Source organism: Dromiciops gliroides, chromosome 1 (genome assembly GCF_019393635.1).
Source record: "Dromiciops gliroides isolate mDroGli1 chromosome 1, mDroGli1.pri, whole genome shotgun sequence".
NCBI classification, from domain to species: Eukaryota; Metazoa; Chordata; class Mammalia; order Microbiotheria; family Microbiotheriidae; genus Dromiciops; species Dromiciops gliroides.
The window spans coordinates 633,044,371-633,072,249 of NC_057861.1; the positions used below are offsets into that span (position 1 = coordinate 633,044,371).

The 27,879-nt window shown below is 45.7% G+C and overlaps 2 protein-coding genes across 10 annotated transcripts; both read left to right on the forward strand.

Annotated features, from left to right (window-relative positions):
• Positions 1-372: 372 nt before the first annotated feature.
• On the forward strand, positions 373-23,306 carry KIF22 (kinesin family member 22). 6 transcript variants are annotated; one of them, XR_006355039.1, is made up of 16 exons: positions 712-1,427; positions 14,462-14,657; positions 14,890-15,017; positions 15,128-15,282; positions 15,510-15,719; positions 16,070-16,300; positions 16,761-16,923; positions 17,076-17,193; positions 19,103-19,271; positions 19,531-19,690; positions 19,812-19,876; positions 20,462-20,683; positions 20,785-20,844; positions 20,925-21,017; positions 23,046-23,132; positions 23,264-23,306. XR_006355039.1 is itself a non-coding variant. In XM_043989321.1 (14 exons), the coding sequence occupies exons 1-14, from the start codon at positions 647-649 to the stop codon at positions 20,982-20,984; spliced, it is 1,956 nt and encodes a 651-aa protein (XP_043845256.1). In that variant the 5' UTR covers positions 373-646; the 3' UTR covers positions 20,985-21,066. The 6 variants fall into 6 exon arrangements, 4 of the variants coding, with proteins under 4 accessions (XP_043845256.1, XP_043845266.1, XP_043845278.1 ...); XM_043989321.1 differs by lacking the exons at positions 712-1,427; positions 23,046-23,132; positions 23,264-23,306 and adding an exon at positions 373-665 and having other exon boundaries at positions 20,925-21,066; XM_043989331.1 differs by lacking the exons at positions 712-1,427; positions 23,046-23,132; positions 23,264-23,306 and adding an exon at positions 373-607 and having other exon boundaries at positions 20,925-21,066.
• MAZ (MYC associated zinc finger protein) lies at positions 21,875-27,806 on the forward strand. 4 transcript variants are annotated; one of them, XM_043989372.1, is made up of 6 exons: positions 21,875-22,007; positions 23,046-23,132; positions 23,264-24,105; positions 24,445-24,508; positions 24,792-24,963; positions 26,688-27,806. In XM_043989372.1, the coding sequence occupies exons 1-6, from the start codon at positions 21,972-21,974 to the stop codon at positions 26,846-26,848; spliced, it is 1,362 nt and encodes a 453-aa protein (XP_043845307.1). In that variant the 5' UTR covers positions 21,875-21,971; the 3' UTR covers positions 26,849-27,806. The 4 variants fall into 4 exon arrangements, with proteins under 4 accessions (XP_043845307.1, XP_043845317.1, XP_043845291.1 ...); XM_043989356.1 differs by lacking the exon at positions 21,875-22,007 and adding an exon at positions 26,047-26,286 and having other exon boundaries at positions 22,256-23,132; positions 26,688-26,815; XM_043989363.1 differs by lacking the exon at positions 21,875-22,007 and having other exon boundaries at positions 22,260-23,132.
• Positions 27,807-27,879: the final 73 nt, after the last annotated feature.

The following is a 27,879-nucleotide window of genomic DNA, read 5'->3' on the forward strand; positions in this document are numbered from 1 at the left end:
GATATAGACAAGATAAATTGAAGATAATTAAGAGAGAAGGCACTAGCATTAAAAGAGGATGGGGGTGGCAGCTAGGTGGTGCTGTGGATAAAGCATCTTCACTGGATTCAGGAGGACCTGAGTTCAAACCCAGCCTCTGACACCTGACACTTACTAGCTGTGTGACCCTGGGCAAGTCACTTAACCCTCATTGCCCCGAAAAAAAACTATTTTATAATTATAAAAGAGCATGGCGGAAAGGCTTCTTGCAGAAGGAAGCCAAGAGGTGGAGACAATGGAGAGAATCCCAGACATGGCGGACCGACAGCCAATTAAAATGCATGGAGTCAGGAGATGGAGTGTCTAATGGGAGGAACAGAAATGAGGCCAGCGTCACTTGATTTTTGAGTATGCAGAGGAAGGGGGAGAGAGTAAAGTTTAATAAGACTGAAACAGTAGGGGGAGGCTGGTTATGAGGGGCTTTGAAATGCTAAAGAGTATCTTATATTTGATCCTGGAGGTGACAGAAGACCACCGGAGCTGACTGAAAAGGCGGTAGAGAAGGTGACATGGCCAGACTTGTACTTTAGGAAGATCGCTTTGACAGCTGCGTGGAGGATGGACTGGAGTAAGGAGAGACTTGAGGCAGGGAGAACAACCAGCAAGGATGTTGCAAAAGTCCAGGCGTGAGATGCTCAGGGTCTGCTGGGGGGGTGGGGGGTGGTGGTTACAGGGTCGAAAGAGAGAAAGAGCTGGACACGAGAGGTGTTAAGTTGCAAAGACAGAAACCACAGGACTTGACAAGGAGTCGAGGAAGACTGGGAAGATAGACGTTATGCTTTCGATATTAATGGGAACGTTAGGAAGAGGGGAGGGGTGGGCGTGGGAGGTTTGCTGAAATTGAGAAGTCCGCGGGACACCCAGTTTCAGAGGTCTAGAAGGCAGCTGGAGGTCGGGACTGGATAAACAGATCTGGGAGTCGTTTACACGGAAATGACCCCTGAGCGAGGGGAGGGCAAGCACAGAACACAACCTGGGGGCCGTAGCTGGCCCAGCTGCCGGAAGAGCAAGCGTCAGGGGCGGACAGCCAGGACAGTCGCGACGGTCCGGCCTTCACCGGGCCCAGCAGCCCACCCCCCAGGCACTTGCCCGGAGACTAGACTCGAGGAGCGATAGGACGAACTCCTCCCCCAACGCCAAAAACTGGGCCAAGCCAAATGAATTTCTGCCCAGAGGCTGCTGGGGGCGACCCCACCCCTTCCGGTGCCTCAACCAGTACGACGCTCACTATTGGTGAAAAGGACCGGAGGAGGCGGAGCCGCCGGGGAATTCGAACGCAGGGAGGGATCAGCTCTGTGGAAAAGGAGTTGGGTTGGGTGGGGGGGGGCGGAGTGGTGATAACGGCGGAGCGGAAGCCTGAGAGATGGCGGTAGCGGCTGCTGCTACAGGTAGGGGCACTCGGGGCAGCTGCGGTCCGGGGAAGGCCCTCGCTGCCTCAGCAGAGGTTTGCCTCTCGAGAGTTCCCGGGCTGGCGGATGGACTGAGGGATGGGGAGAGGAGAGGTGGGGTCGATCCCGCGGTGCAGGCGCAGGCGCAGGGAGAGGCGCGGTGTACGTTCCTTCCGCCGTCCCCGGATCTTTTCCTTTCCCTCTTTCGTCTCGGGTGGGGAGGAAGAAGGGTGAAGACTGGAAGATGTTTGGTTGGGGTCGAGGCACAGAGAAGAAAGGGCAGGGGGAAGGAGAAGTGGGGAATGGGTTGTTGATGCCTCTCCTCGGGGTCTGAGACCTGAAGGAGGACCCCTCCGTTCCCCCCACCCCCCAAAGAAAAGCGGCCTTAAGAAGTTGGGAATCAGTTTAGAGCAGAGACTAAAAGGAGAACTGATGTGGGAGAGACGGGGGCGGGGGGCGCGGGGCGGAGGTAGTGGAGCAAGACGGGACGCTGTGACCAACCAGGAACCTGTCAGTCAGGAAGCACTGTTAAGCACCGTGCCAAGTGCCAGGAATACAAAGAAAGGCAACTCTTAAAGAGCTCACTGTCTAATAGGGATGACCACATGAAAACAACTATGTACAAACAAGATATATTCAGGCTAAATTGAAGATGAACAGTACAGGGAAGGCTACTAGCAATAACTGAATGAAAACTAGTGATGATCAGGTAATTTATATTACCTTTATGCACAAAACAAAATAGCCCATTTATCGGGGTTTTAAATTTTCATAGATGTAACATTTTAGAGGATTACTCTTAGCATCACATCGTGATAGAATAAACTGAAGGGGATTTAGAAACCATCTAAAGCAGTCCCATTCATTTTAGAGATGAGGATCTGAGGCTCAGAGAGGTTTAAGTGACTTGTCAAACACAGATAGTGACATCTGGGATTCTTTGTTCCTGGCAGAGAAATTAACTAAGATCTGCATATTTTTTCCTTTAGAAAATTAGGGATTTATCCTTCTACAAAGAAAGTGAAACAACATTGGCTCAAAGAAGAAAACAATAGAAAGTAGTGTCAGAAATAAAAAATAATGGGCTGGGGGCAGCTAGGTGGCGCAGTGGATAGAGCACCGGCCCTGGAGTCAGGAGTACCTGAGTTCAAATCCGACCTCAGACACTTAACACTTAGTAGCTGTGTGACCCTGGGCAAGTCACTTAACCCCAATTGCCTCACTAAAAAAATAAAAAATTTTAAAAAATAATGGGCTTTCCCTTTTGGTGAATATATGAAGGCTTTATTACATTCTTGCAAGAATGGGCACACATTATAGAAGGGTGGTGAGTTTTGCCACAGCAAACTACTCTTTTCCCTAATCTTATTGCAAAGGTCCCTCCTCTCTTCGCTTCATTGGTTGAGGACTAAGAGGTGTATGCTTCAACATATTTCCACTTAACATATGCCTCCTCCCATTAGCAGTCTTCACCTTTGGGGTGTTGGCAGTTAATATGCATAAACTAATTAAGCAAGTGCAGTACAAACTAGCATTAACCTTTGGCACACTTGGACTAGCTAACTACTGGCTTTGAAATTCTTTTCTATATCTACTTTTAGGCACCTGCAAGACTGTCTTTTAGCCTTGAGGTCCCCTTTCTGCAATCCTTTCTTGTTGTTGTATTTTTTTTTTGTTTTGTTTTGTTTTTGTGGGGCAATGGGGGTTAAGTGACTTGCCCAGGGTCACACAGCCAGTAAGTTTCAAGTGTCTAAGGTCAGATTTGAACTCAGGAACTCCTGAATCCAGGGCCAGTGCTTTATCCACTGTGCCACCTAGCTGCCCTCTACAATCCTTTCTTACCCAGACTCCCTCCCTCCCTCCCTGTCTCATTTTCTGAGATAACGGCATTTTTCTGGTGGGAGATTCTATTTCTATATACCTGTATACCTATATATTTCTCTTCTATATACCTATCCAATTTCTCTCAATCCTTCTTTTATTTGTTAATAATGCTGCTTTTCTCACTAATTTCTATAGTACCTTCCAATTTCTGTAGCATTTCATGACATAGTTCCTTTGTCTACATGATGTCATATTTTTCTTCTTTGTTGTTGGATTTTCTTAGTACCATAATCTGGACTCCTCTCAAGTCCCTAATATTTGCTTTTGGTACAGTAGTCACTTGCATTCCTTCTACTGCCCTAGTAATTAAATTCATAAAACATGGGATTAGACATGAAATTAATATCAATTCAGAAATGGCACAGAATAGAGTACAAAGAAAACAATTTGTTTCCACCAACTCCTCAGTGAGCCATGATAGTCACCCATTATTCCAAATGGAGTTCTACTTCTGTATTGGCACATGCACCATTTTTCTCATATTAGTGGCTATTTTCTCACTACACCATTATCAACAGTTTTAGACAACAAGTGCTTAAATTCAGTTTCCCACACATAGTCTAGGACCAACCTATGCTATAACATACCTTTGTAACGATTGGAATGACGCCACCTGCTGGATACTTACTGTAGAAGAGTTCTGCCCATGAAGCGAAGGTCTTTGAGGGCAAGACCAGGAGTCTTTTCTTTGGCGGGGAGGAAGTGACGCAGACTAGTGGGAGGAGGAAGGAAGAGACTGGCGCTCGGTCTGGCTCTCTTTCCTCTGGACTCTGGCGGAGAAGGGAGCTAGAAATGCGCTCTCCCTTTAATAGATAGGAATCTAGACCTTTCTCTCTCTCTTTACCAAATTCTTATTCTCCTTAATAAATGCTTAAAAGTCTAACTCTTGCTAAAGCTTATAATTTATTGGCGACCACTCATTAAATATTTTAGACAGACTAGCTAGAATTTTAGCCCTTAACACCTTCCTTCATCTGAGTGACTTAATCTGCTAATAGTTCCAAAGCCATGGCAGTCTGATTGGTTACTATCTGTAACATGGTTTACAGTCTCATGAACCTATTCAGAATATGGGTTGAGATTCAATAACCCCAACTCCCATCTTGTGCCCAGGTAGCTGGCCCATAAACCTGAATTATCTCTGTGGGGGCCATTCATCTCCCCATCCATTAGCATTCCCTATGATAAGTCCTGTATCTGTACTCCTTTTCTATCTTCCTAGCTCTTCATACAACTGAATACCTAATCCTGTCCCATGGGTATCTTTCAGGAGGAAAAATTGGGGCCGAATTAACCCAATATAGCATATACCTGTCCAGTTCTCTGGGAGCAGTTTGACCACAAATCCAAAAGTGTCCTTTCAAGACTGGTTTTGTGCCTTGGAAAATTCTATCATTATTGTGTTTATGGTAATAACTCCCAGATATAACACAAGGAACAAATGTCAATAATTACCAAGCATGGTTAACAGCATTAGCTAATATCAAGTCTCTTTGTAATTTCAGTAATGCACTCCCATTGCCCATTCAATTAGCAATTTCATCTTGGATCTCAGATGTCCTGTATAGTTGTCTGGTCTCTGGAACTCCTTTTCTTGGGACAGTCTGGAAGATGTCTAGTCTCCAGGGCAAATCTTCAGTAGATTTACTTCTCTGGTTTCAAAATACTTGTAGAGACTCCTCAGCTGTTCCTGTTAAAATCTCTTGAAAAACAGATCTCAGTACAAATTGGTATAGTCTCTCAAATTCTACTTCTCCAATAACTAGTCCATGTGGTAAAAACTACCTCAAATCTTATGGTTCCGATCTTATTAACAATATCAAGGTCCCATAGTTTACCTGAACCTTAAAGAATTTATAACATGAGTGCCCCATGCTGTTTACAGCTTTATCTAACTCTGTATCTAACAAACATTATTAATAACAGGCCAAAGAGTTACCACTAACTTGATACATACAAGCCATATAACCTAAATGTTTCAAAATACCACAGAAGGCAGAACTCTTAAATCTTTCCAAATTACATACATATTCACTTGTAGTAAAGGATTTAGGATGACACCCAGGTAATTAATTTCAAAACAATGCATGTCAAATAAGTTGTCCATAATAAACCATGTTTGTACCACCAAACATGCTCTATAGACAGGTGTTATTTCCATATTATGTTATAAACTCAAATGGAATTGACCTTTCCTTAAGTGTAACAAAACATTCTATAAGTCATCCCCTCTAAGAAAATTGGTTGCATTAAAATTCTCTTACTCAAATACTCTAGCTATTTAGAATATTAAAAAGGACTAGAATTTCTAGGTTAAATAATTTGAATCTCATATCTACATCTCACTTACATATTACAGTATTAACCTAAGGGATGAAGAGCCAATATTGTGTTCGTGCTGATCAAATGACATGATTATAGGGATTTGCCATGAAAGAAGGGGGACCAAGCTCTCAGGGAGCTTCATGTGCAGAAGTTCTACAGACAGCCAAGTGTATTTAGTCAGGCTCAAAGTCAGCTAGGTGGGATGTGCTTCATATTGGGGAAATTAAGTCGGGAGAATCCTACTTCAGCCCTTGCCAAAGTCATTCTCCCAGCCTTTCCCATGACAATTCCACCACCTGTGATTCATGCATGTAAAACCTCTCAGGGTTGTGGCACCATAACTCAGCGGCTCAGGAATATTGCTCGATGATCATACCTGGAGTCAAACTCAGAAGTGTAACAGTTAATGGTCCCATAATATCTCAAATAGCAAACTCCAACAATTATTACTTCAAATGAATTCACTTCTCAAGGATCATATATCCTAGGTAGCAGGCATTAACCATACTTGTACTTATGTTAAATAGATGCTTTTCATCCTTAAGTTAACATTACACAAATGGATTTGCTCTGAGATGCTTAATAACAAACAAGAGTTGAAGTAAGTGTAAATAATCGTATACAGAGAACAGACTAGAAAATGTTTCACATAATAGCAGCTATCAGCCATTTAGGCATAAACATAGGATACTGCCCTCAGAATTCCTTTAAACAATGGGAAAATCTTTGAGATGACTCAGCTAGTCTGCATGTGTTTCTACACACACTAATTCCAAATAAAGTAACAATCAGAGGTAAACTCATATTTCTCATTAAGGTGATATAAGACAGTTCTTAAATTACTATTGTCTACTAACATCTTATATAAATGACAGGTTTGGGCACTAATTTAACTATTAATACCAATAATTCAGATCAAAACAGCAAGATCTTTCACAGCTTATTACAGTAATTTAGATGCTTTAGTATTTTAATAACCAGTTAATTCAATATTGCAATAACAACCTTCCACTTTGTCTACCCTGATGATAGAAATATATACCCCAAACCTAAGAATGAAACAGAATATTCAGGTTCCCAGAAAAAGCTTGTCCCTCAATTAATAAAGCCTCAGAAATCACAGTAGTTTGGACATAACTGTTATCAATATCAAATTGTCATTGCAACAAATAAGCTTACAAATAAGATAGCAGACCTTTGAACATCACACAAATGTTAATTGAACATGTACATAATATATCCTGAAAATACCTGTCTTTTGAGAAACAGCTTAAAATTTATCCAGAAAATAAAAAAGAATATTCACCAAACCTTAATGAGATTACTTTAAAAATAACAAATATTTCTGTTATTCAATCCTTAAAGCAAAAAAAAAATCTTTAAAATTGGAATTTGTCAAGATTAAGTTGGTGGAAAGTTAACTCCACCCTTCTCTCATCCAAATGTCTTTGCCGTGGGGAGGAATTTCAGTTTCTTCTAAACCAAAAAGGAAATACCCAATTAACTTAGCCTTATTAGAATAAGAGATTTTATCAGGCCTTTTAAAATGCTCTCATTTTTTTATGTTTCAAATTAGAGTACTCCAAAATATTATAACACAAAGTCAGATAGGCTGATAAAATAACCTAACAATTTTCAGCCAGATCAGGTCTTTATCCCTAGTTTTGTTTACCCATCTTTCAATATAAGGAGCCAGTTTCCAAGTCCCATCCCCCTTGGAATACCAAGTTGCATCTCACAAAAATCACATAAGACTTCACATAGCTATTTCTCTTGAATTTTTGTTGTTATATCATTGCACTGTGCTCATATTTTCTACTGACTGCTTGCTCTGATTATAGAAATCTGCTTAAGTGAGACCAAGATCATCCTCTCAGCCTTTTCCCAGATAACTCTATCTGTAACAGCACCTTCCCTTCACGTTACTTGTGGCATTCTCTGAAGGAGTAGATTACTGACTTAATGATCCACCAGACAACTATACCAGAATTCAAAACTCAAAACAATATCAAATTACAATCCCAAAATATTTTATCACGTTTAAACGTATCCTGGGGAAAGATTGATCATTAAAGATTACTTCCTTATAATAAGCAAACATAAATTCTCAGTAAGACATTTTATTGTTTAGGAATTTTACAACCCATAGCAAGCTCTTTTCTGGCAAGTTTACACATTAAGTAAGAGGAGTCTTTTTCTGTGTCTTTTCCCATACAATAATTTATCAGCTTTCCTCTTCATCTCCAAAATTCTTCCAGCACTTTCCTCTTTGTATCAGAGAAGAAACAAAGCAACTAAAATAGTCGATAACAAATTAACATGCACAATTTAAAAGTTACTTTTAAAATACCAGTACTTGACTTTAGTTTGCAAGACTCCACAAATATCCAATTAGATCTTCCAATCAAACTCAATTACTCTTTTTTTTTTTTACTCATATAGACCTTTTCTCACTTTGTGAGCCAAGAAAGGATTAAGTCGTTCTGTTCAAAAGTAGAAACTTTTTTTTTTCCACCTAGAGATTTTGCACTGGCTTGGTTCCCAAACCTGCCTCCAGATAACTGTAAACTGATTTTTTTTTTTTTTTTGCTGGGCTAAGTGACTTGCCCAGGGTCACACAGCTAGTAAGTGGCAAGTGTTTGAGGCTGGGTTTGAACTCAGATCCTCCTGACTCCAGGGCCGGTGTTCTATCCACTACACCACCTAGCTGCCCTTGCAAATCAATTTTTAAAGTGACAGTAAGCTCATCACATTTTTTTCCTCAAAATCTCCAAATTGGGGGCAGCTAGGTGGTACAATGGATAAAGCACCAGCCCTGGATTCAGGAGGACCTGAGTCCAGCCTCTGACACTTGACACTTACTAGCTGTGTGACCCTGGGCAAGTCACTTAACCCCAATTGCCTCACCAAAAAAAAAATCTCCAAACTGTTTGCTTTTAAATCTTCTGTTCACACTGTTAGTACAAACAGATTGCAACTTTTTTTTCTGCTCTTCACTCTTATTCCTACATACTTAAACTTTCTTTCCCTTTAATATAAATCCCTTTTAAAACAGCACAGTCTTGTTTCTTTATTAATCTGCTCTGACACTTCCATTTACTTAAAGCATTTGAACTAGCAAAATGGTAGTTAAGCCAATATATATTACTTAAACCTTACTTTCCAAACATAGACCCAGGGGATTCCCTTCATTAATCTATTACAAAATTCAGGTGTTCCCTAGGAACTCCTTGATTACTTACTGAACAATTTTGGAAATTAAAGAATAATACTCCACCCTTATTGTTTTGCAGTTTAGCCTTGTAGGATTGGCACCAATCACAGTGCTAAGAACTAATCAGGTGGTACCAATCAGCCAATCAAATTGTATAAAATAAGATGCCAGTCCTTAACCTTATTCTGGGCAAAAATGTCCATTCCTCAACTAAAATAGTGATGTGTTGACACACATAAACATACAAAACTCTTCAAGAAACAAAACTTAAATCGGGATTTGAACATCAGGGTCACGTGGGAATCACCTGGGGCGCCTCAAGGTGAACTCCCAGCTTAACTTGATTCCCATAAAATACAGGCCCTGCTGCGACATAAGTCCCAGGGGCCTTGGCTTGTCAGAGCTTTGTGTGCTGGGTGACCCCCTACTGGGAAGTTCAGGCAGCAAAGCTGTAGGGCTTGAAACTAAACTTGCTATCTTTAGGGCTCTGAGAAAAGTCCAAATATGGTCTTTTCTCTCATATATAAAACAATACTTGCAAGATTCTAATGAAGATCTAATAGGATGATAAACATGAGAGTGTGTTTTTCATTGCAAAATTCCATATAAATATATTGTAAACCACTTCAGCTGGAGTCAGAAATATGTGATGTTATACCTGTAGGAATATTTGTCAAGGGCACTGACTGCATATATTAGTAATTCTGCTGTTAGGAAGATAGTGTTAAGTATTTATCATCCGTAAATGTGTACATAGACCCTTTTTATTATACACTTGAAGACTAGAGGGTACAAGTAATCGTTATGTTTCTCTTGTTAGCCCTCACCTCTATTATCTAACTGTTGTAATGTTTCTTGTTTTATTACTTAAAAGTTGTTACTCACTGGGGAGAAAGCATTTCTGATTTTACTTAGTCATCAATAGGGATTCCAATTTTTATATTTTCATATTCAGAATCTTAAAACTGGAATGAGCTTTGGATTACAATGTTAGAACACATATTTCCTTTTTGTAGAGAGGTGGGTGGTTGTGGGTATGGAATATATGGCATGTTGTCAAACTTGATTATCTTGTTGGTGGCTTATGCTGTTTTTTCTACATTATAAGAAAATTCAGTGAGGGAACAGTATATCAAGAAATGACTATAACATTAAATCAGTTTTTAAATGGAGGAAAAAATAGAATATCAGATCTGGAAAGTGGCTTAGAAATGATACAGTATCATTTCTAGGAAAGGAGATAAGTATCGAAAAGAACACTGGATTTAGATGCTGCAGAACAGTGAAGCAACTTGCAGATAGCCACTGTAAGTATCAGAACCAGCAGACCCAGCTCTTCTGACTCCATAGCTAGAGTCCCCCACCCTTTTTAATTTTGTTTTTTGTTTTTTGTTTTTGTTTTTTTTAGTGAGGCAATTGGGGTTAAGTGACTTGCCCAGGGTCACACAGCTAGTAAGTGTTAAGTGTCTGAGGCCGGATTTGAACTCAGGTACTCCTGACTCCAGGGCCGGTGCTCTATCCACTGCGCCATCTAGCTGCCCCCCCTTTTTAATTTTAATAAACATTTTTATTTAAAGTTTTGAGTTCCAAATTCTACCCCTCCATCATTCCCTCACCACTCCCTGAGGTGGCAAGCAATCAGGTATAGGTTATACATGTGCAATTATATAAAACATTACCATGTTGGTCATTTTTTTATAAGATTCTAAAATCCTGGAAAGACTTAAGTGGACTGATGCTGAATGAAGTGAGCAGAACCAGGAGAGCATTGTACACAGTAACAGCAACATTGAATGATGATCAACTGTGATAGACTTGGCTCTTCTCAGCAATACAGTGATCTAAGACAGTTCCAAAGAATTCATGATGGAAAATGTTCTCCAAATCCAGAAAAAAGAACTGTGAATTCTGAATGCAGATTGAACCATACTGTTTCTACTTTTTAGCCATGTTTTTTTTTCTTTTTTGAAGTTTTTCCCTTTTGTTCTGTTTCTTCTTTCACAATATGACTAATGCAGAAATATGTGTAATGTGATTGTACATATATAACCTATATCAGATTGCTTGCTGTCTTGGGAAGGGAAGGGAGGGAGGGAGAAAAATTTGGAACTAAAAATCTTATGAAAATAAATGTTGAAAACTATCTTTACATGCAACTGGAAAATAATAAAATACTTTTATGATAAAAAAGATTCTAATAAAAGAAAAAATGAAAGAAAGTGAAAAATACCATGCTTCAGTCTGTGTTCAGTCAATATCAGTTCTTTCTTTGGAGGTGAATAGTATGCTTCATCATTAGTCCTTTGGGATTGTCTTGAATCATTGTATTGCTGAGAATAGCTAAATCATTCACAGTTCTTCATCAAACAATATTGCTGCCACTGTGCACAACATTCTCCTGGTTCTGTTCACTTCACTATATATCAGTTCATATAATTCTTTCCAGGCCTTTTTGAAATTATCCTGTTTGTCATGTCTTATAACATTCCATTACAATCATGTAATAATATTCCATTACAGTCATGTACCACAGCTTGTTTAGCCATTCCCCAATTGATGGGTATTCCTTTGATTTCCAGTTTTTAGCTACCACCAAAAGAGCTGCTCTAAATATTTTTGTACAAATAGGTCTTTTTCTCTTTTTGGTGATAAAAACCTAGCAGTGGTATTACTGGATTGCAGTTTGATAGCCCTTTGGGCATAGTTCCAAATTGCTCTCCTGAATGGTTGGACCAGTTCACAACTCCACCAACAATGGATTATTGTCCCAGTTTTCCCATATCCCCTCCAATATCCAACATTTTCATTTTTTGTTATATTTGCCATTCTGATAGGTGTGAGGTGATATCTAAAAGTTGTTTTAATTTGTATTTCTCTGGTCTGTAGTGACTTTTAGTGAGCATTTTTTCATTACTATAGATAGCTTTGATTTATTTGTCAAAAAACTCCCTGTTCAGATCCTTTAACCATTTCTCTATTGGAGATGACTTGTATTTTTATAAATTTGACTCAGTTCTCTATGTTTGAGAAATGAGGCCTTTATCAGTGATACTTGTTGCAAAAATTCTTTCCCAGTTTTCTGCTTTCCTTATACTTTTGGTTACATTGGTTTTGTTTGTGCAAAAGTTTTTTAATTTTATATACTCAAAATTATCTGATTTACATTTTGTATTGCTCTCTGTATCTTCTTTGGTCCTAAATTCTTTCCCTGTCCATAACTCTGACAGATAAACTATTTCATGCTTTCTTTCTTTTTTTTTTTTTTGCGGGGCAATGGGAGTTAAGTGACTTGCCCAGGGTCACACAGCTAGTAAGTGTCAAGTGTCTGAGGCCAGATTTGAACTCAGGTACTCCTGAATCCAGGGCTGGTGCTTTATCCACTGCGCCACCTAGCCACCCCCATTTCATGCTTTCTTAATCTGCTTATGGCATCACCCTTTATGCATAAATTGTGTACCCATTTTGACCTTATTTTAATATACACTGTGAGATGTTAGTTTATACCTAGTTTCTGCTGTTTTCCAGTTTTCCCAGCAGTTTTTGTTCCAAAAGTTTGGATCTTTGGGTTATCATGTACAAGAATACTATAGTCATTTACTGTAGTGTAATTCATACCTATTCTATTCCACTAATCCACCACTTTATTTCTTAGCCAGTACCAGATGGTTTTGATAATTACTTTATAATACAGTTTGAGATCTGGTACAACTAGACCACCTTCACATTTTTTCGTTGATTCCCTTGATATCCTTTAGTTTTTGTTCTTCCAGATGAATTTTATTTTTTCTAGATTTATATAATAATTTCTGATAGTTTGGTATGACACCAAATAAATAAATTAATTTAGGTAGGCTTGTCATTTTTATTACATTGGCTTGGCCTACCCATTGGCAACTAATATTTTTCCAAATGTTTAGATCTGACTTTATGTGAGAAGTGTTTTATAGTTGTGTTCATATAGTTCCTGGGTTTGTCTTGGCAGATATACTCCCAAGTATTCTCTATTGGCTATAGTTATTTTAAATGGAATTTCTCCTAATATGTTGCTACTGAACTTTGTTGGTAATATATAGAAATGCTGGTGATTTATGTGGGTTTATTTTGTATTATGCAACTTTACTAAAGTTGTTAATAATTTCAAGTGGTTTTTTAGTTGATTCTCTAGGATTTTCTAAGTACAATCTGCAAAAGTGATATTTTTGTTTCCTCATTGCCAATTCTGATTCTTTTAATTTCTTTTTCTTATTGCTTTAGCTAACATTTCTAGTACAATATTAAATAATAGAGGTGATAATGGGCATCCTTGCTTCCCTGCTTGTATTGGGCAGGCTTCTAGCTTATCTCCATTATAGATAATATTTGTTGATGATTTTAGATAAATATTACTTATCACTTTAAAGAAAGCTCTTTTTATTCCTATTCTCTCTAGTGTTTTTTTTTAATATATATATATTTTTTTAGTGAGGCAGTTGGGGTTAAGTGACTTGCCCAAGGTCACACAGCTAGTAAGTGTTAAGTATCTGAGGTCAAATTTGAACTCAGGTACTCCTGACTCCAGGGCCGGTGCTCTATCCACTGCGCCACCTAGCTGCCCCTCTCTCTAGTGTTTTTAATAGGAATGGTTGCTGCATTTTTGTCAAAGATTTTCTGCATCTATTGAGATAATCATATGATTTCTGTTGGTTTTGTTATTGATATGGTCAATTATGCTGATAGCTTTCCTAATACTGAACCAGCCCTGCATCCCTGGTATAAATAGTGTATGACCACCTGGTCATAGCGTATGATCCTTGTGATGTATTATCATGACTGCTGAATACTAACTATATAAGTTAGCAAGTCATTGTCAGATTACCCCATGATCTATTTCCTTGTCTGTAAGATGTAAATTATATTTCCCCCTTTATTATCATGAAGTTTAACAGCAAAGATAAACACTTCAATGTATAAAGAAAAGGGGATCCTATGTGAAATTGAACTGTTTTATTCTTCAGCCACTGCTTCCTTTCAATACAATTCCCAAATCTATATTTCCTGTTCTGACCTCTCTCCTGAGTCCTAGATGAATATCTTCAACTGCCTGCTGGACATGTTCATCTGCATATCCCACTGGCTTCTCAATTTCATCATATGTAAAACTAAACTCAGCATACCTTTCTGATTCTCTCTGTTGCAGTTACTAACATCTTTCTAGTTACTCAGGCTTGAAAGCTCAACATCAACTTTGAGTCTTCCCTCTCTAGCACTCTTCATATACAATCAGCAAATAGATCCTCTGTATTCTGCCTCCCCAGGCTACTGAAAACTAGGTTGTTTTTCATCCTAACATACTTTTCCCACTTTATCTCCCATAGTGCCTCTATATGTACCTTATTCTGCAAACTGGTCTCCTCTACTGACTGTTCCCCCAGAGCATCTTGTACTCTCTAAACCCCACATCTTTGCTTATATGTCAGAACAGGGAGAAGTCTTGGAGATCACATAGGGTGAGCCCTCTAATTTTATAGTTAAAAGGATAGGCCCAAAGGTAACTCAGCCAAACATCAAAACACAAGTGTTGGGAGAGAGCATTAAGTCCCAGTATCCTAATGTTCCATCTTCTCTTCTTCAGGTGCTACACGTAGCCACCTGAGCAAAGGCAGAATCAGCCGACGCCCCGCTGTGGCAAGAGTACGTGTGGCTGTGAGGCTTAGGCCCTTTGTGGAAGAGACTGGCAGCACCAGTGAGAGTTCCTGTGTCCGGGGCCTGGACAGCTGCTCTTTGGAAATTGCCAACGGGAGAAACAGTCAGGAGACGCTCAAATACCAGTAATGGCCCTGGGCCCCCTTCATTATCTTGCTGCTTCAGAATCCCTAGGACACTCACATTAGCATCATTTGTGTGTGTGTGTGTGTGTGTGTGTGTGTGTGTGTGTGTGTGTGTGTGCGTGCACGCGCACACGTCACTGCTACCATATCGCATCTTGGTGCTCTAGGTACTATGCCCTTCTCCTTCTATAGTCTTAACTGGCTTGTCTGACTCCCATTTTTCTGGTTATAGGTTTGATGCCTTTTATGGGGAAACAAGCACCCAGCAGGACATCTATGCTGGCTTTGTCCAGCCCATCCTTCGCCACTTGATGAATGGACAGAATGCCAGTGTGCTTGCCTATGGTCCAACAGGCGCAGGTTGGGGAAGAGTGGAATGGGTCTGGGGCTTTGTGCAGAGGGCAAGAAGAGATAATGAGGCTGTCTTAGAGCCAGTAATTGTACTATTTCCTCTTGTCTTTTTCCTACAGGGAAGACATACACAATGCTAGGCAGCCCAGAGCAGCCTGGAATTATCCCTCGGGCCCTCAAAGACCTCTTGCAGCTAACCTGGGAGGAGGGTGCTGAAGGGCGACCCTGGGCCATTACTGTCTACATGTCTTATTTGGAAATCTACCAAGAGAAGGTGAGGCTTCTCCTCAGTCAGGAGAGATGAGAGCAGGAATTTTGAGGCCTAAACCTTTGGGACAGGTAGGAAAAGTCAAGAAGGGTCTCTTGAGTGAAGAAAAAGAATGGTTGAATGGGAAACTTAAGATCTCATTCAAAGAAAGTGGGTTAGGATGGTAGTGAGGCCCTGCTCTAGAAGGACAGGATGACACATATAAAGGGTTCTGCCTTGTTTCTGTTTCTCAGGTGTTGGACCTGCTTGCCCCAGCTTCAGGGGACCTAGTGATCAGAGAAGATCGGTGGGGGAACATTCTGATCCCTGGGCTCACCCAAAAACCCATTGCTTCCTTCACTGACTTTGAGCAACACTTCCTGCCAGCCAGCAGAAACCGGACTGTGGGAGCCACTCGGCTCAACCAGCGCTCCTCTCGAAGCCATGCTGTGCTCCTGGTCAAAGTGGGTTTGTGAAGAGGGAGGTTCAAATAGTGTTGCTATCATGTTGGGAGTCAGAGGATCCATCTGGGTTTTAGATGGGTGGTAAGAGGCAGAGACAGAGGGGCAGCTAGGTGGTGCAGTGCATAAAACACTGGCCCTGGATTCAGGAGGACCTGAGTTCAAAGCCAGCCTCAGACACTTGACACTTACTAGCTGTGTGACCCTGGGCAAGTCACTTAACCCCCATTGCCCCATGCAAAAAAAAAAATTTAAAAACTTTAAAAAGAGGTAGAGACAGCACAGGAAAAAGGTCACCCAAAGCTGGACCTCTGAACTTGCATTCACTCAGTAATTGCATTACTCATACACAGGTGGAACAGCGGGAGCGAATGGCCCCATTCCGGCAGCGAGAGGGGAAGCTCTATCTGATTGACCTGGCTGGTTCAGAGGACAATCGACGTACAGGGAACCAGGGCTTGCGGCTGAAGGAGAGTGGAGCCATCAATGCCTCCCTCTTTGTACTGGGCAAAGTGGTCGATGCATTGAACCAGGGTCTGCCTCGTGTTCCCTACAGAGACAGCAAGCTCACCCGACTGCTGCAGGTCAGGTTGCTCTTGGACACAAGGGTCCCTGGGATTCCCATTCTAAAGATGTATAAAGGATTTGCTCTGATTTCTTCCTGAGGGACAAAGGTTCTCTATTCTTTTACAATCCCTTCTCTTTTCATAGCGCTTTATAGTTTTACATTCTTTCTCTGAAGCTCACAGTAACTCTTAAGATAGGCCGGACAAATGGCATCCCGATTTTATAGGTGAAGAAAATTAAGCTCAGAGATTAGGTAACTTGTCCAAGGTCACAAAGCATATAAATAGTAAAACCAAGAGTAGAACCCAAGTCTTTTAACTCCCAAACCAGTGCTCTTTCCACTATCCCAACCTGAGGATTGAGAATGGCCATGGGAGGGGACAATAAATTGCTGGCAGCTGTACCTTTGAGAATGGGGCAGACCACAGTTGAAGATAGGGTATCTAGGTCCTGACTCACTTTCTCTATCTTCCCTAGGACTCCCTTGGAGGATCAGCCCACAGTGTGCTCATTGCTAATATTGCTCCAGAGAGGCGCTTCTACCTCGATACAGTCACATCACTCAACTTCGCCTCCAGATCCAAAGAAGTGATTAACCGGCCATTCACCCATAAGAGTTTTCAACCTCTGGGTGAGAGAGGTATGGTAGGAACAGGAGAAGGAAGGAAAGGGAGGGAAGAGCCTGAGACCTTAAGGATCAAGTATTGTGATATCTGTAGTCTGGCTGAGGCTGCTGGAAGCAAAGAGATAACTGGATGTGATATTCTTTTCATCATGTAACTTCTATCCCAGTGAAGTTGGCCCAAAAGGAATCGCTGGACCCTCCAGAAGCAAAGAGGGTCAGAAGCCAGGACGAATTGGAGGATGGGACAAGTAGCCCAGAACCCCCACCTAGCTGTCCCAAACGCAGGTGAGACAGAAGGGATGAGACATCTGTTTGGTCCTCTGTCAAATATCCTTTTTCCCACCTAGACAGCTGTGATGTGTTCAGGGCAAGTTTCTTCCTAAAGAAGAACAGTACAATTAGAATTGGTGCATATACAAGCAGACATATTACTAATTTTGTTTTTTAAAGTGAGGCAATTGGGGTTAAGTAACTTGCCCAGGGTCACACAGCTAGTAAGTGTTAAGTGTCTGAGGCTGAATTTGAACGCAGGTCCTCCTGATTCCAGGGCCAGTGCTCTATCCCATATTACTAATTCTTAAGGCAATGCAAAACAATCAGAGGACATGTGTATGCAGTGTTGTGGTTATCTGCATTTTCTCCCACCAAACAGGAATTTGAGAACATTACCCAACTCTCTTTATCCCTGTCCTACCCTGCCATGGTATGCAGGCATTAATAGTAACATTCAGAAATTGGTCTGGGCACAAGTTCTATCCAGGTTTGCAGTTAGAGATACCAAGTCCAACAACTTTTTCCATGACTTACCTACACAGCAAAGCCTTCTACAACAATGTGACTTTGCAGAGGAAACATTTAACCCTAATGCATGAAGTACTGAAATAGGGGAAGAATTCAGAGAACATCAAGTTGGGGTGGGGGGGTACATATAAAGTAGAAAAGGGCATGTTTAATTTCCTCTGACAAAATGGAGAGAAAAAATAACCATAGCCCAGTTAACTTAATGTCTCTTCCTGGATAGTAAGACTATTCAGAGACACTCTAAATTCTAGTCTTGGCCTCATGAGGCTTATCAGCCCACCCTCGAAATGTAAGAGTAGTTAGTAAAGGTAAAGTTAATAAAGCTTTCTTAAAGTACTTTACATATTTTTTTATGTGATCCTTATTACAATCCAATGAAGTAGACAGGGCAGATGGTATTATTCCCATTTTATAAATGAGGAAACTGAGGCTCCTAGAAAGTGTAGTGACATATCAGAAGTCATGTAGTTAAGTGCTAGAGCTTTTGGTTGAAGTGCTGTTCTCACTTCTAGTAGCAAGCAGCACTGGACCTGACCCTAATTCCCTAAAATGCCTTGCTTTGAACTGCCCTGCAACCTTTGATTGCTGTTGTAAGCACCAGTTGACCCTTTAGCTAGCCTTTTTACCAAATACTTAAGGTCAGTGGATTGTACTAGAGCACTGGGCTCAAATAGTCCTAAGGGCTTCCTATCTAAGACCAGCCCTGTTGTACTGAGGATGAAGGAGCTGTCAGTCAGTCCCCAGTGCTGAATGAGCATGAACTGGGTACAGAATCTCTGGCCTAGGCATTGTAAAACTAGACAAAAAGTAATAAGTAGTCCCTGCCCATGAGGAATTAAGGACATGTGACAAAGCAAAAACTTGCTATCCCAGTAGTAATGTAAGATGCTATTTTTCCTTGTTTTCCCAAGCGAGTTCTTTCTAAAACCCCACATTGCTTTCCCACTTAAAAAACAAAACAAAACCTCAATGTAACCCCTATTGTCAACAACTTAAGGTCCAAATGACTTAGCTGGAATTTCTGCTCAGGGTGGCTTACTTGATGCATTGCTTCACAGGGCCTTTGTACTGCTCTTTCCAAGCATCAAGTCCTACAATCACAAAACTGTCCCTAACCATCCCAGCTTTTTATAATCCTACCCATGCCTTAATTCCTATAGTGTTTGTGCCATTCATTGTGGCACAACATGTTTTGTCTGGGGCTTGAGGTTACCTTTTTGTGGCAGTCAGGATTCAAACTACAGTCTTCAGAGTCCCAATCTAGTACCTTTGACACTAGAAGTTGTTGTACCTACTGAATTGTGGGAAGATGGGGAAGTGAGCTATGGGAGGTAGTTAGTTGTTACATGATGAAGGAGAAGGAAGGTAGAAGTGAATTTATTTATCTTCTTAGCCCCCTGAAACAACTAAACACTCTAGAACCAGCTGTGCAAGAGCGCCTGCTAAACCTGGATCGAATTCTAGACGCCCGAGGGAGCCAAGGAACTTCAATCTTGAGTACACCAAGAAGAGAGCGGACAGCTTTAGAAAAGGCTTTGAAAGAAAAGGACTCAGAGATTCAGGTACAGACTGGAGACAATTCAAAGCTGGGTTGATGTTTTCCTCACCTCTGTCATGTGTTTCCTTCCTACCTTCTTGCTAGCTCCCTCATTCTAGACTTCATTTAACTCAGACTCCATTTCCCCACCCTCCAACCAGGATCTTTTGGTCTTATCTCTTCTTGAGACATCCTATTCTAGACCCTTGGGAAACAAATCTAGGTTAGGCCCTCAGGTGTTTGATACTGACTAGATCACCCTTTTCTTTCACTTATTCCCACAGAGGCTGAAGGAAAAGTATAAAGAGCTGGAGGCCAACAGACTGAGTCAGAGGCACAAGGAATTGGAGGAAGAGAATGGCTCCCTGGCCCCACCCTGTCCCTTTCCCTCCCAAACAGTACCCAACATCAAACCCCTGAATAGGGTTGTACCCTTTCAGCTAAGTAAGGAAAGGGGAAAGGGGAAAGGGGTGGGGGACTGGAAGTTCTAGATGGGGCAAAGGAAACTAAAGGGGAGATTGGTGACTGCTTTGACACCATTATTGTCTCCAATCCCCACCTTTAGTTCAGGAGCAGACAACATCCCAAAGCAAGACCCAGGTCCTGCAGAAAGAAAACCGGAAGAGAAAGGTAAGACAACCTGAAGGCTTGGATGCTTGGGCCTGTAAGGTGGAGGTTGTGGGGAGGGGGAAAATGAGAAGCCAAAACACCTTATTTAGCAAACCATTATCATTCAACATTTATGGAGCTTCTGAGGATATGAGTTAGTCCCCAACTCTAGGAATTTATAGCTAGTTAGTGGGGGGTGAAAAATATAAACACATGAAAAATTAAACACTAGATGAGGCCTCAGATAAAAGAGATGTCAGGAGGTGGCACGGAAATAATTGCCAAATGGGAGGTCCTCTCAAGTGCCATGGGAGCTCGGAGAAGGGGGAAAGCTGAGTGGGCTAGAACAGCCAGCTCAGAAAGGTTTCATGGAGGGTGGTACTTGAAGGATGGGTTGATTGAGGATAGGTCTGAGTCTGGGGTGGGAATGGATAGGGTGTGTTCTGGCAGTAATCAGCCGGGTGCCAGAGAATAGCGGGATAGAGATGAGGGGAAGGGAAGACTGGAGCTGGCCAGCCCCTCCACGTGGTGCTGGCTGCCTACCTGCAGCCCGCAGGGAGCCCCTGGAGATCCCCCTCATAGCCTTCTCTCTCCGTCCGGCTACAGCCCGAGCCGCTCCGCGGGCAGCAGGAGGAGCAGGCTGAGGGGCTCCGCACCACCCTGGCGCTGCTGCAGGTGCCCCCAGACCTCCTGGCCGAGAGCCGCAGGAAGATCCTGGGCTTGCTGAACACGGGCTCGGCCAAGGAGCTTCGCAGGCTGCAGCGCATTGGGGAGAAGAAAGCCCAGCTCATCGTGGGCTGGCGGGAGCTGCACGGCCCCTTTGCGGAGGTGAGGCGGGGGCTGGCCCGGGAGGAGGAGGAGGAGGAGGAGGAGGGCGGCGGGTGGCGAGCCTTCCCCAAGGCAGCGTGATGCGCCTTTCTCCCCCGCAGGTGGAGGACCTGGGGCTGGTGGAGGGCATCTCCGACAAGCAGGTGGCCACCTTCCTGAAGGTACGGAGGTGGGGGAGGGGGCCGGGGCGGGCAGGGCCGGGCCGATCGCGGCTCTAATTCCCTTCCCTCTCCTTTTCCAGGCCAACATCTTGAGTTTCGCCGCCGAGTGCTTCAGCGCCTTGCCCCGGAGGGACGCCTGAGTGCCGCCGGCCGCCCAGGAGCCCCGGCATTCTGTCCGTGTATTATTTGGGGGTGGGGGGAGGGTTTTGTAAATAGAGCGTTTTATCCAGTCGCCTCTGCCTGATTCTTGGGGGATGGGGGGCTCCCGGAGCCCGCCGTCTGCGCCTCTGCCCTCGGCTGGGGGAGAGGGGGGAATGTCATCGCTGTGTACTAGCGCGGGGGCTAATTACCGATGATCTATTTTCCAACATCATTTAACATTCGCCCCCTTTTCTCCAGGGTAATGTAGTCCCTCTCGGTAAAATGAGCGGGGAGGGCTGACAGCCGCCATCTTTTAGGGAAAAGAGGGGGAGGGGAAGAGCGACAATTGTAAATAAACTCCTGGGGGGAGGGACGGTGGCCGAAACACGGCAAAATACATTTGTGAGGCCTGGAGGGCGACGACCGTTAGGCGCGTGCCTAGGGTTTTCTCCGCCCCTCCCATCGATACGCGCGCGCCCAAGCTCCTCGTTCAGCCAAGGGAGAGACATTATGCGCGTGCGCGCGGAATAACGGCCGCTGGCGGAGAAAGGAGGGGGGGGACTCGGTAGAGGGAGGGGGAGCCGCCCCATCCCCCGCGTGCCCACCACCTGCACCATCCTAGGCCAATCAGCGCTTGTCTTGAGGGTCTCGCGCTAACGGAGGCTGGGGCAGCTGGGTGCCTCCCCTCCCCCTCCCCCTCTCGCCCGAGTCCCTCTCTCTCTCTTCCCCCTCCCCCCCTGGACTCGCGCGCCCGCGCTCGCGCTTGCCCGAGACTCCGTGTGTGTGTCCTCGCGCCCCCCTCCCGCCCGCTCGCCCGCCCTCCCCGCGCGCAGTGTGTGCTCCGCTCCCCCCCCCATCCTCCTCCTCCCATCCCTCCCGCCCCGCGCGCCTCCCGCCCGCCCTCCTCCTCCCTCTGGTCCCCCCTCCCCCCACCTCCTCCTCCCGCCCCGGGGTGAGCGCGAGCCGCCTCCCTCCCTCCCTCCGCCATGGATCCAGGCAACTGGAGCAGCTTCATCTTCCAGGTAACAACCCCCCCCTCCCCCCACCCCCCCCACGCCTTCTCCTCCCCCCCCACCCCATCTCCCTCCCTACACCCCCCTCCCTCCCTTCCGTTCCACCCCCCCCTCCGCGCGCCCGGTGCGCGCGCAGCTGCCCCCCTCCTTCCCTCCCTCCCTCCCCGAGGCGCAGAGAGGGAGCGCGCGCGGCGGGGGCAGAGGCTTCTCCCTCGCGCTCCCCCCTCCCCCCACCCACCCCGGGGATTCCAACCGCCGCAGCGTACCGGGCGCCCAGCCCGCCGCCTCGCGCCGCTTCCCGCGTCGTCTCGCCCTCCATTCCCGCTCCCTTCCCGGGTCCTGCCCCTCGGCCCCGCCCCCCCCTCGGCTCCTGCACCAGCTCTTGCTCCCCACCTGAGGGGACTTTTTCCCCCTCCCGCCTAGGGGGCGTTGCCTCTCTCCGCCTCAGCCTTCCGAGCGGGTGGGGTGGCAGTTGGTCCTCTCGCCTTCTGGGAGGGGATGTGGATGTGACTGGCCCCCAGCCCCCACTGCCCGGCGCGCTCCCTCAACAATGAGGGGAGGCGGCCTCCCCAGGTCAAAAACGATTGTTCTCTTGCAGTGAGGAGAGTGGTGTGCCATTGAGGGGGGTCGGGGGGCTGACCCCACAACCCCGGGCTTCCTGCCACCACCACCCGGCTTCGGCTGGCTTGGCTCTCCCTTCTTCCGGAGCACATTGCCCTTTTGGCCACTTTGGAGGCAATTTGCGGGGCCGTCTCCCCCCGAGGGGACCTGACCTTTCCCCCCAATTAAGGGGACGGGCACTTTCATGAGGATTACGCTCTTTTTTCCAGTTTTATTGTTTATATGACACTTTTAATCCAGGGAGCTCAAGAAGCTGTTTTAAGGGGTCGTTACCCCAAGTACTCCTGCCCTCTCTTCCTAACACCTTACTGGCTGGAGGCCATGTTTCCTGTTTTCCCCTGCACCCTCCTGGCCCCCCCATTCCCTGTATTGGGATTGGATTCCAGGGGGGTTGGCAATCTAATGAACTCTTTTCCCCCACCTCAGGGTCACGCCCAGAATCCCCTGCAGGTTGGGGCTGAGCTTCAGTCCCGGTTCTTTGCATCCCAGGGCTGCAACCAGAGTCCATTCCAGGTGAGTACTCTGAGTACCAGGTGGAGGTTGGGGGATGAGGGGGTACACAGGATATGGGGTTCTGGGAGATTATCGAGGAGTGGGACACCTTTGTCCCACACGGTCTTTCCGCTCCCTTCTTTCCCTCTCAGGCTGCCCCAGCCCCCCCACCGACTCCTCAGGCCCCATCTGCTGAGCCCCTCCAGGTTGACCTCCTCCCTGTCCTCGCTGCAGCCCAGGAATCTGCTGCTGTGGCAGCAGCGGCCGCAGCAGCGGCCGCAGCTGCAGCTGCCCCCCCAGCCACTGCCACAGCTTCCACAGTGGACACAGCAGCCCTGAAGCAACCCCCTGCACCGCCTCCACCACCCCCTCCGACCTCTGCACCAGCTCCTGAAGCTGCACCTCCAGCTACAATTGCTGCTGCTACTGCCACAGCTGCTGCTGCCCCAACCTCCACAGCTGTTGTAGCTCCTGTAGCTACTGCTCTGGAGAAGAAATCAAAGAGCAAAGGGCCATATATCTGTGCCCTCTGTGCCAAGGAGTTTAAGAACGGCTATAATCTTCGACGGCATGAAGCCATCCATACGGGTGCCAAGGCTGGGCGGGCTGGCCCAGGTGCTATGAGGATGCCCACCATGGTGCCCCTGAGTCTCCTGAGTGTGCCAGCAACACTGGGCGGAGCTGGTGGGGGTGGGGGTGAAGGGGGTGCTGGGGGTGGAGGGGCTGGAGTTGGTGGAGGCGGCGTGGTAACCACCACAGCCTCTGGGAAGCGGATCCGGAAGAACCACGCATGTGAGATGTGCGGAAAGGCCTTCCGTGATGTCTACCACCTGAACCGGCACAAGCTGTCACACTCTGATGAGAAGCCGTACCAGTGCCCTGTCTGTCAGCAGCGCTTCAAGCGCAAGGACCGCATGAGCTACCATGTGCGCTCACATGACGGCGCTGTGCACAAGCCCTACAACTGCTCCCACTGTGGCAAGAGCTTTTCCCGGTGTGCACAGGGATGGGCCACCCACAAGGGGGGGAGGGAGAGATGCCCATCAGGCAAAGGCTGCTTCCAAGGATGGGGGAGGAGAGAAGGTAGTGTCAATATAATGAGGGCAAAAGGGAGAGGCCTCACCTAAAGGAGACCTCAAGAAAAGGGATGACCTCACAGAGGGAAGAGAAGTCTTGCATGAGGGGAGGGATTTCTGGGTAAATAACAGTTGCTGGACTTCAAAAAAGAATGCACTCTCTAATGGGAAGAAACACAGTACAGAGTAGGGGAGGTGGGGTCACCCCCACCTTTAAGGCCAAAGGCCTAACCCCTTCCCCTAACAAATTCCCCCAGGCCAGACCACCTCAACAGCCACGTCAGACAGGTGCACTCAACAGAACGGCCCTTCAAATGTGCGGTATGGAGACCTTGATGTACTGATACTTTTTTCATTATTTAAACCCCTTTTTTATCTATCTAGACTCAAGCCTCTCAGATCTCATTCTCTCAGAATTCTTGTTTCTAGTTGGCCTTTAATTCAATTCTTATTCCTTCTTAAAGGCTTAATCTTTTCATTCCTATTTGTCTATGGCTCTAAGATCCCATACTCCACATTTCTGGGGCTCTGACTTTATTCCCCCATCCCCAATACCCCTCCCCTCTAACAACTCTTAATTTCTCCTCTGACTTCTCCATCCCAGACATGTGAAGCAGCATTTGCTACCAAGGACCGACTTCGAGCACATACAGTGAGGCATGAAGAAAAGGTGCCATGCCACGTATGTGGCAAGATGCTGAGCGCAGCCTACATCTCTGACCACATGAAGGTGCACAGCCAGGGGCCTCACCACGTCTGCGAACTCTGCAACAAAGGTAGGGAGGGAAGACACTGGAAGGGACTAGGGGAGAAATAGCAAAGGGCTCACTACACTGTTGAATTCCATCACAAAGGTAGGACTGTAGCAGAGGGGAATGGTTTCCTGATGTATGGTTCAAAGGATCAGTTAGGTTCCCCTTGGATAAAAAGAGTGTAGCTACATCTGGGTAAACACAGAAGCTTAATAAGACCTAAAGTTAGCAGAACCATATTTATAAGGGAGAAAGCAGTTTACTTCTGAGAAGTGAAGCTCCCATCTTCTAAGTCTTAGTGCAGAAAAGGTGGCTGAGACTCAGTTACCTCTGGGAAAGAAGTAGCCAAGTAGCAAAAACTTCATGGGAAATTGAGAACTGGTTTCCCTCATTGTTGAGAAACAGAGGACACAACTTCTTCTGCAAGAGGGATACAATCCACTGAGAACAAGTTGACTGGATATAATGGGCCCATCAGAGTTTGGGGAAGAATATGCAACAACTAGTACTTGTGGAAGGACACACCAGGCAGAGAATACTAAACCCTTTGGGTGACAGTAACTCTTAACTGGAATGGGGGGTTGGGGAGTAACAGATGCAAAACCTGCATCTGAGAGATATTATGGGTAGCTCTGGGGAGGAATACTTGAATAGAACAAGCTTCCTTTAAATGAAGTTTCCTCAGGGAACCAAATCCTTAGGGTTTGGGGGGGTTGGGGGACACAGCCGTCTCTGGGGAAGGATACATTCACTTAGGATTCCTAATTACTCAGGGCATTTATTCTATCTATCTCCTGCCACCTCTGGAGAGGGTTTTGCCAGTTGGGAAGAATCAGCTCTATGGGTCCTGGAGAGAGAGGTCACAGCTATCTCTGGGAAGGAATATCTTGCCAAATAGACAAAGTTCTAAGTTTGGGGAATGAAAAGATAATACCACCTCTGGGCAGAAGACCACAACCTGAATAGAAAAATATTTCCCAGGTTGTTGGGTATAGCTGACCTAACTATTACTGGGGAAGTGAGTTCCCAAACTAGGAGAAAATCCCCGTCTCCGGGGTCTCCACTTAGCTGATCCCTGTCCCTGTCCCCATCCCGGTCACCCCGTAGGCTTCACTACGGCGGCATACCTGCGCGTCCATGCGGTGAAGGACCACGGGCTCCAGGCCCCCCGGCCCGACCGGCTCCTGTGCAAGCTCTGCAGTGTGCACTGCAAGACCCCCACCCAGCTGGCTGGCCACATGCAGACCCACCTCGGGGGGGCCGCACCCCCTGTCCCTGGAGACGCCCCCCAGCCACAGCCACCACCGCCGCAGCCCACCTGCTGAGGGAAACCCCTGCACCCACCAGGCAAGGCTCGGCGCACGGCTGGTGGGGCATGGGGGGTTGAGGGGTGGAAGGGGATCAGAGGACCCCATGGGTAGGATAGGGGTATTTAGGAAGGCCCGAGGGCAGGATAGGTTACTAGGGAATATAGGCTAGGGAGGATACTTGGGGTAGGGAGGGCCTTTGAGGAGAACTTTTGAAGTGTCTCCAAGGGAAAGAAGACAGGCTGGAAAGAGAAAACCTGAACCTCTGGAGAGGAAGCAGGAAATGTGCAACGGCTGTGTCCCAGGGGAGGGAATGGTAGAAGAAACAGCTTCCCAGGCAGAGAGGGGAAGCAGCTACCAGGGAGAAAGATCTTGCCACAGGTTCCACAATAACTCTTTCTCTCTCTTTTCCCCTTCTCTTCCCCTCCCTATTCGATGCAGGTACAGGTGAGGTTTGTCCTATGGCAGCAGCAGCATCAGCAGCGGCGGCGGCGGCAGCAGCAGCAGCAGTTGCAGCAGCTACCCCCACAGCTGTGGGCTCCCTTTCTGGGGCAGAGGGTGTCCCTGTGAGCTCTCAGCCACTTCCCTCACAGCCCTGGTGAGCCCTGAGGTGGGGGTTGGGGTATAGAGGAAAGGCCTCAGTCCCCTCTCTCCTCTCCCACCCCTTTCCCACCAACTCAGTTCCTTCCCCCCCACCAACCAAGGAGCCACCAGAAGGAAGGAGTGAAGAAATGTTTTCTTAGGGGAATTCACTAGATTTTAAACATTTGTTTCTCTTCTCTCTCCCCTCTCCCCGTATGAACCCCATTGTTCCTCTGATGATTTGGGGGCCCCCTAGACTGATATCAGGGGTGGCAGAGGACATGCCAGCTGTTTCATTGCCCTCTCCATCACCCTTCCCATGCTCTCCCAGGGATTCAAGAACCTTTTTCCCTTAAAGGTCCTCTTCCTTCCCACCTTTCCAGTTCCCTATTTGCCTACTGTCTGCTGCCCATCCCTGGGGAGTTGGTGCTGTTTAAATGGGGGGGGAGGGGCAGGATAAGAGTGCAGAGGAAGAAAGAAGAAAAATCAAAGATTCTGTCCTGGATGTGGGGAGGAGAGATTTAGAAAGAGACTGAGGTGAGGGACAAACAATAAAGGACTTAGTGTCACAAGTGGAGGTTTGTTTGGGGTCCTTGGCCCTAATTTTATCCTTCTGGAATGTGTCATAAAGAAGACTGGGCGAGCGAGGGAATAAAACATTTTGGGGAGAAGGCAGAGTAAGAGGCAGGACCTTGGGAGAGGGGAGTAGGGTAAGTAAAGGACAGAATGAGAGGATAGAGTTTTGGGGGGTGCCAGAAAATAAAGGTGCTTCCCAGGGGGGGAATGCAGCAGCAGTATTTCCCCCATCCCCTCTCATCTCAACTGTAGCTCTGTCTTTTTTTTTATCCCTTTTTTCCCCTCCTCTCCCCAACAGAAATTGTGGCCCTAGCCATGACATCGTGTTCCTGTGTCCCCTGCATGTTCCCCACCCTTCACCCCTTCCCTTTGCGGACCCCATTACAATAAATTTTAAACAAAAACAGATACCTGATTCTGGCTATTTGTCTCTTACCCCACTACCATCAATCACACGGAGACACCTACAGCTGCC

Coding starts and splice junctions, on each gene's coding strand:
- KIF22 (XM_043989308.1), top strand. CDS start 1,403: ATGGCGGTAGCGGCTGCTGCTACAG. Junction 19,272..19,530: donor AAAAGGACTCAGAGATTCAG/GTACAGACTGGA, acceptor TTATTCCCACAG/AGGCTGAAGGAAAAGTATAA. Junction 19,691..19,811: donor GGTTGTACCCTTTCAGCTAA/GTAAGGAAAGGG, acceptor CCCCACCTTTAG/TTCAGGAGCAGACAACATCC.
- MAZ (XM_043989356.1), top strand. CDS start 22,842: ATGACACTTTTAATCCAGGGAGCTCAAGAAGCTGTTTTAAGGGGTCGT. Junction 24,509..24,791: donor AACGGCCCTTCAAATGTGCG/GTATGGAGACCT, acceptor TCTCCATCCCAG/ACATGTGAAGCAGCATTTGC. Junction 24,964..26,046: donor CTGCGAACTCTGCAACAAAG/GTAGGGAGGGAA, acceptor GTCACCCCGTAG/GCTTCACTACGGCGGCATAC.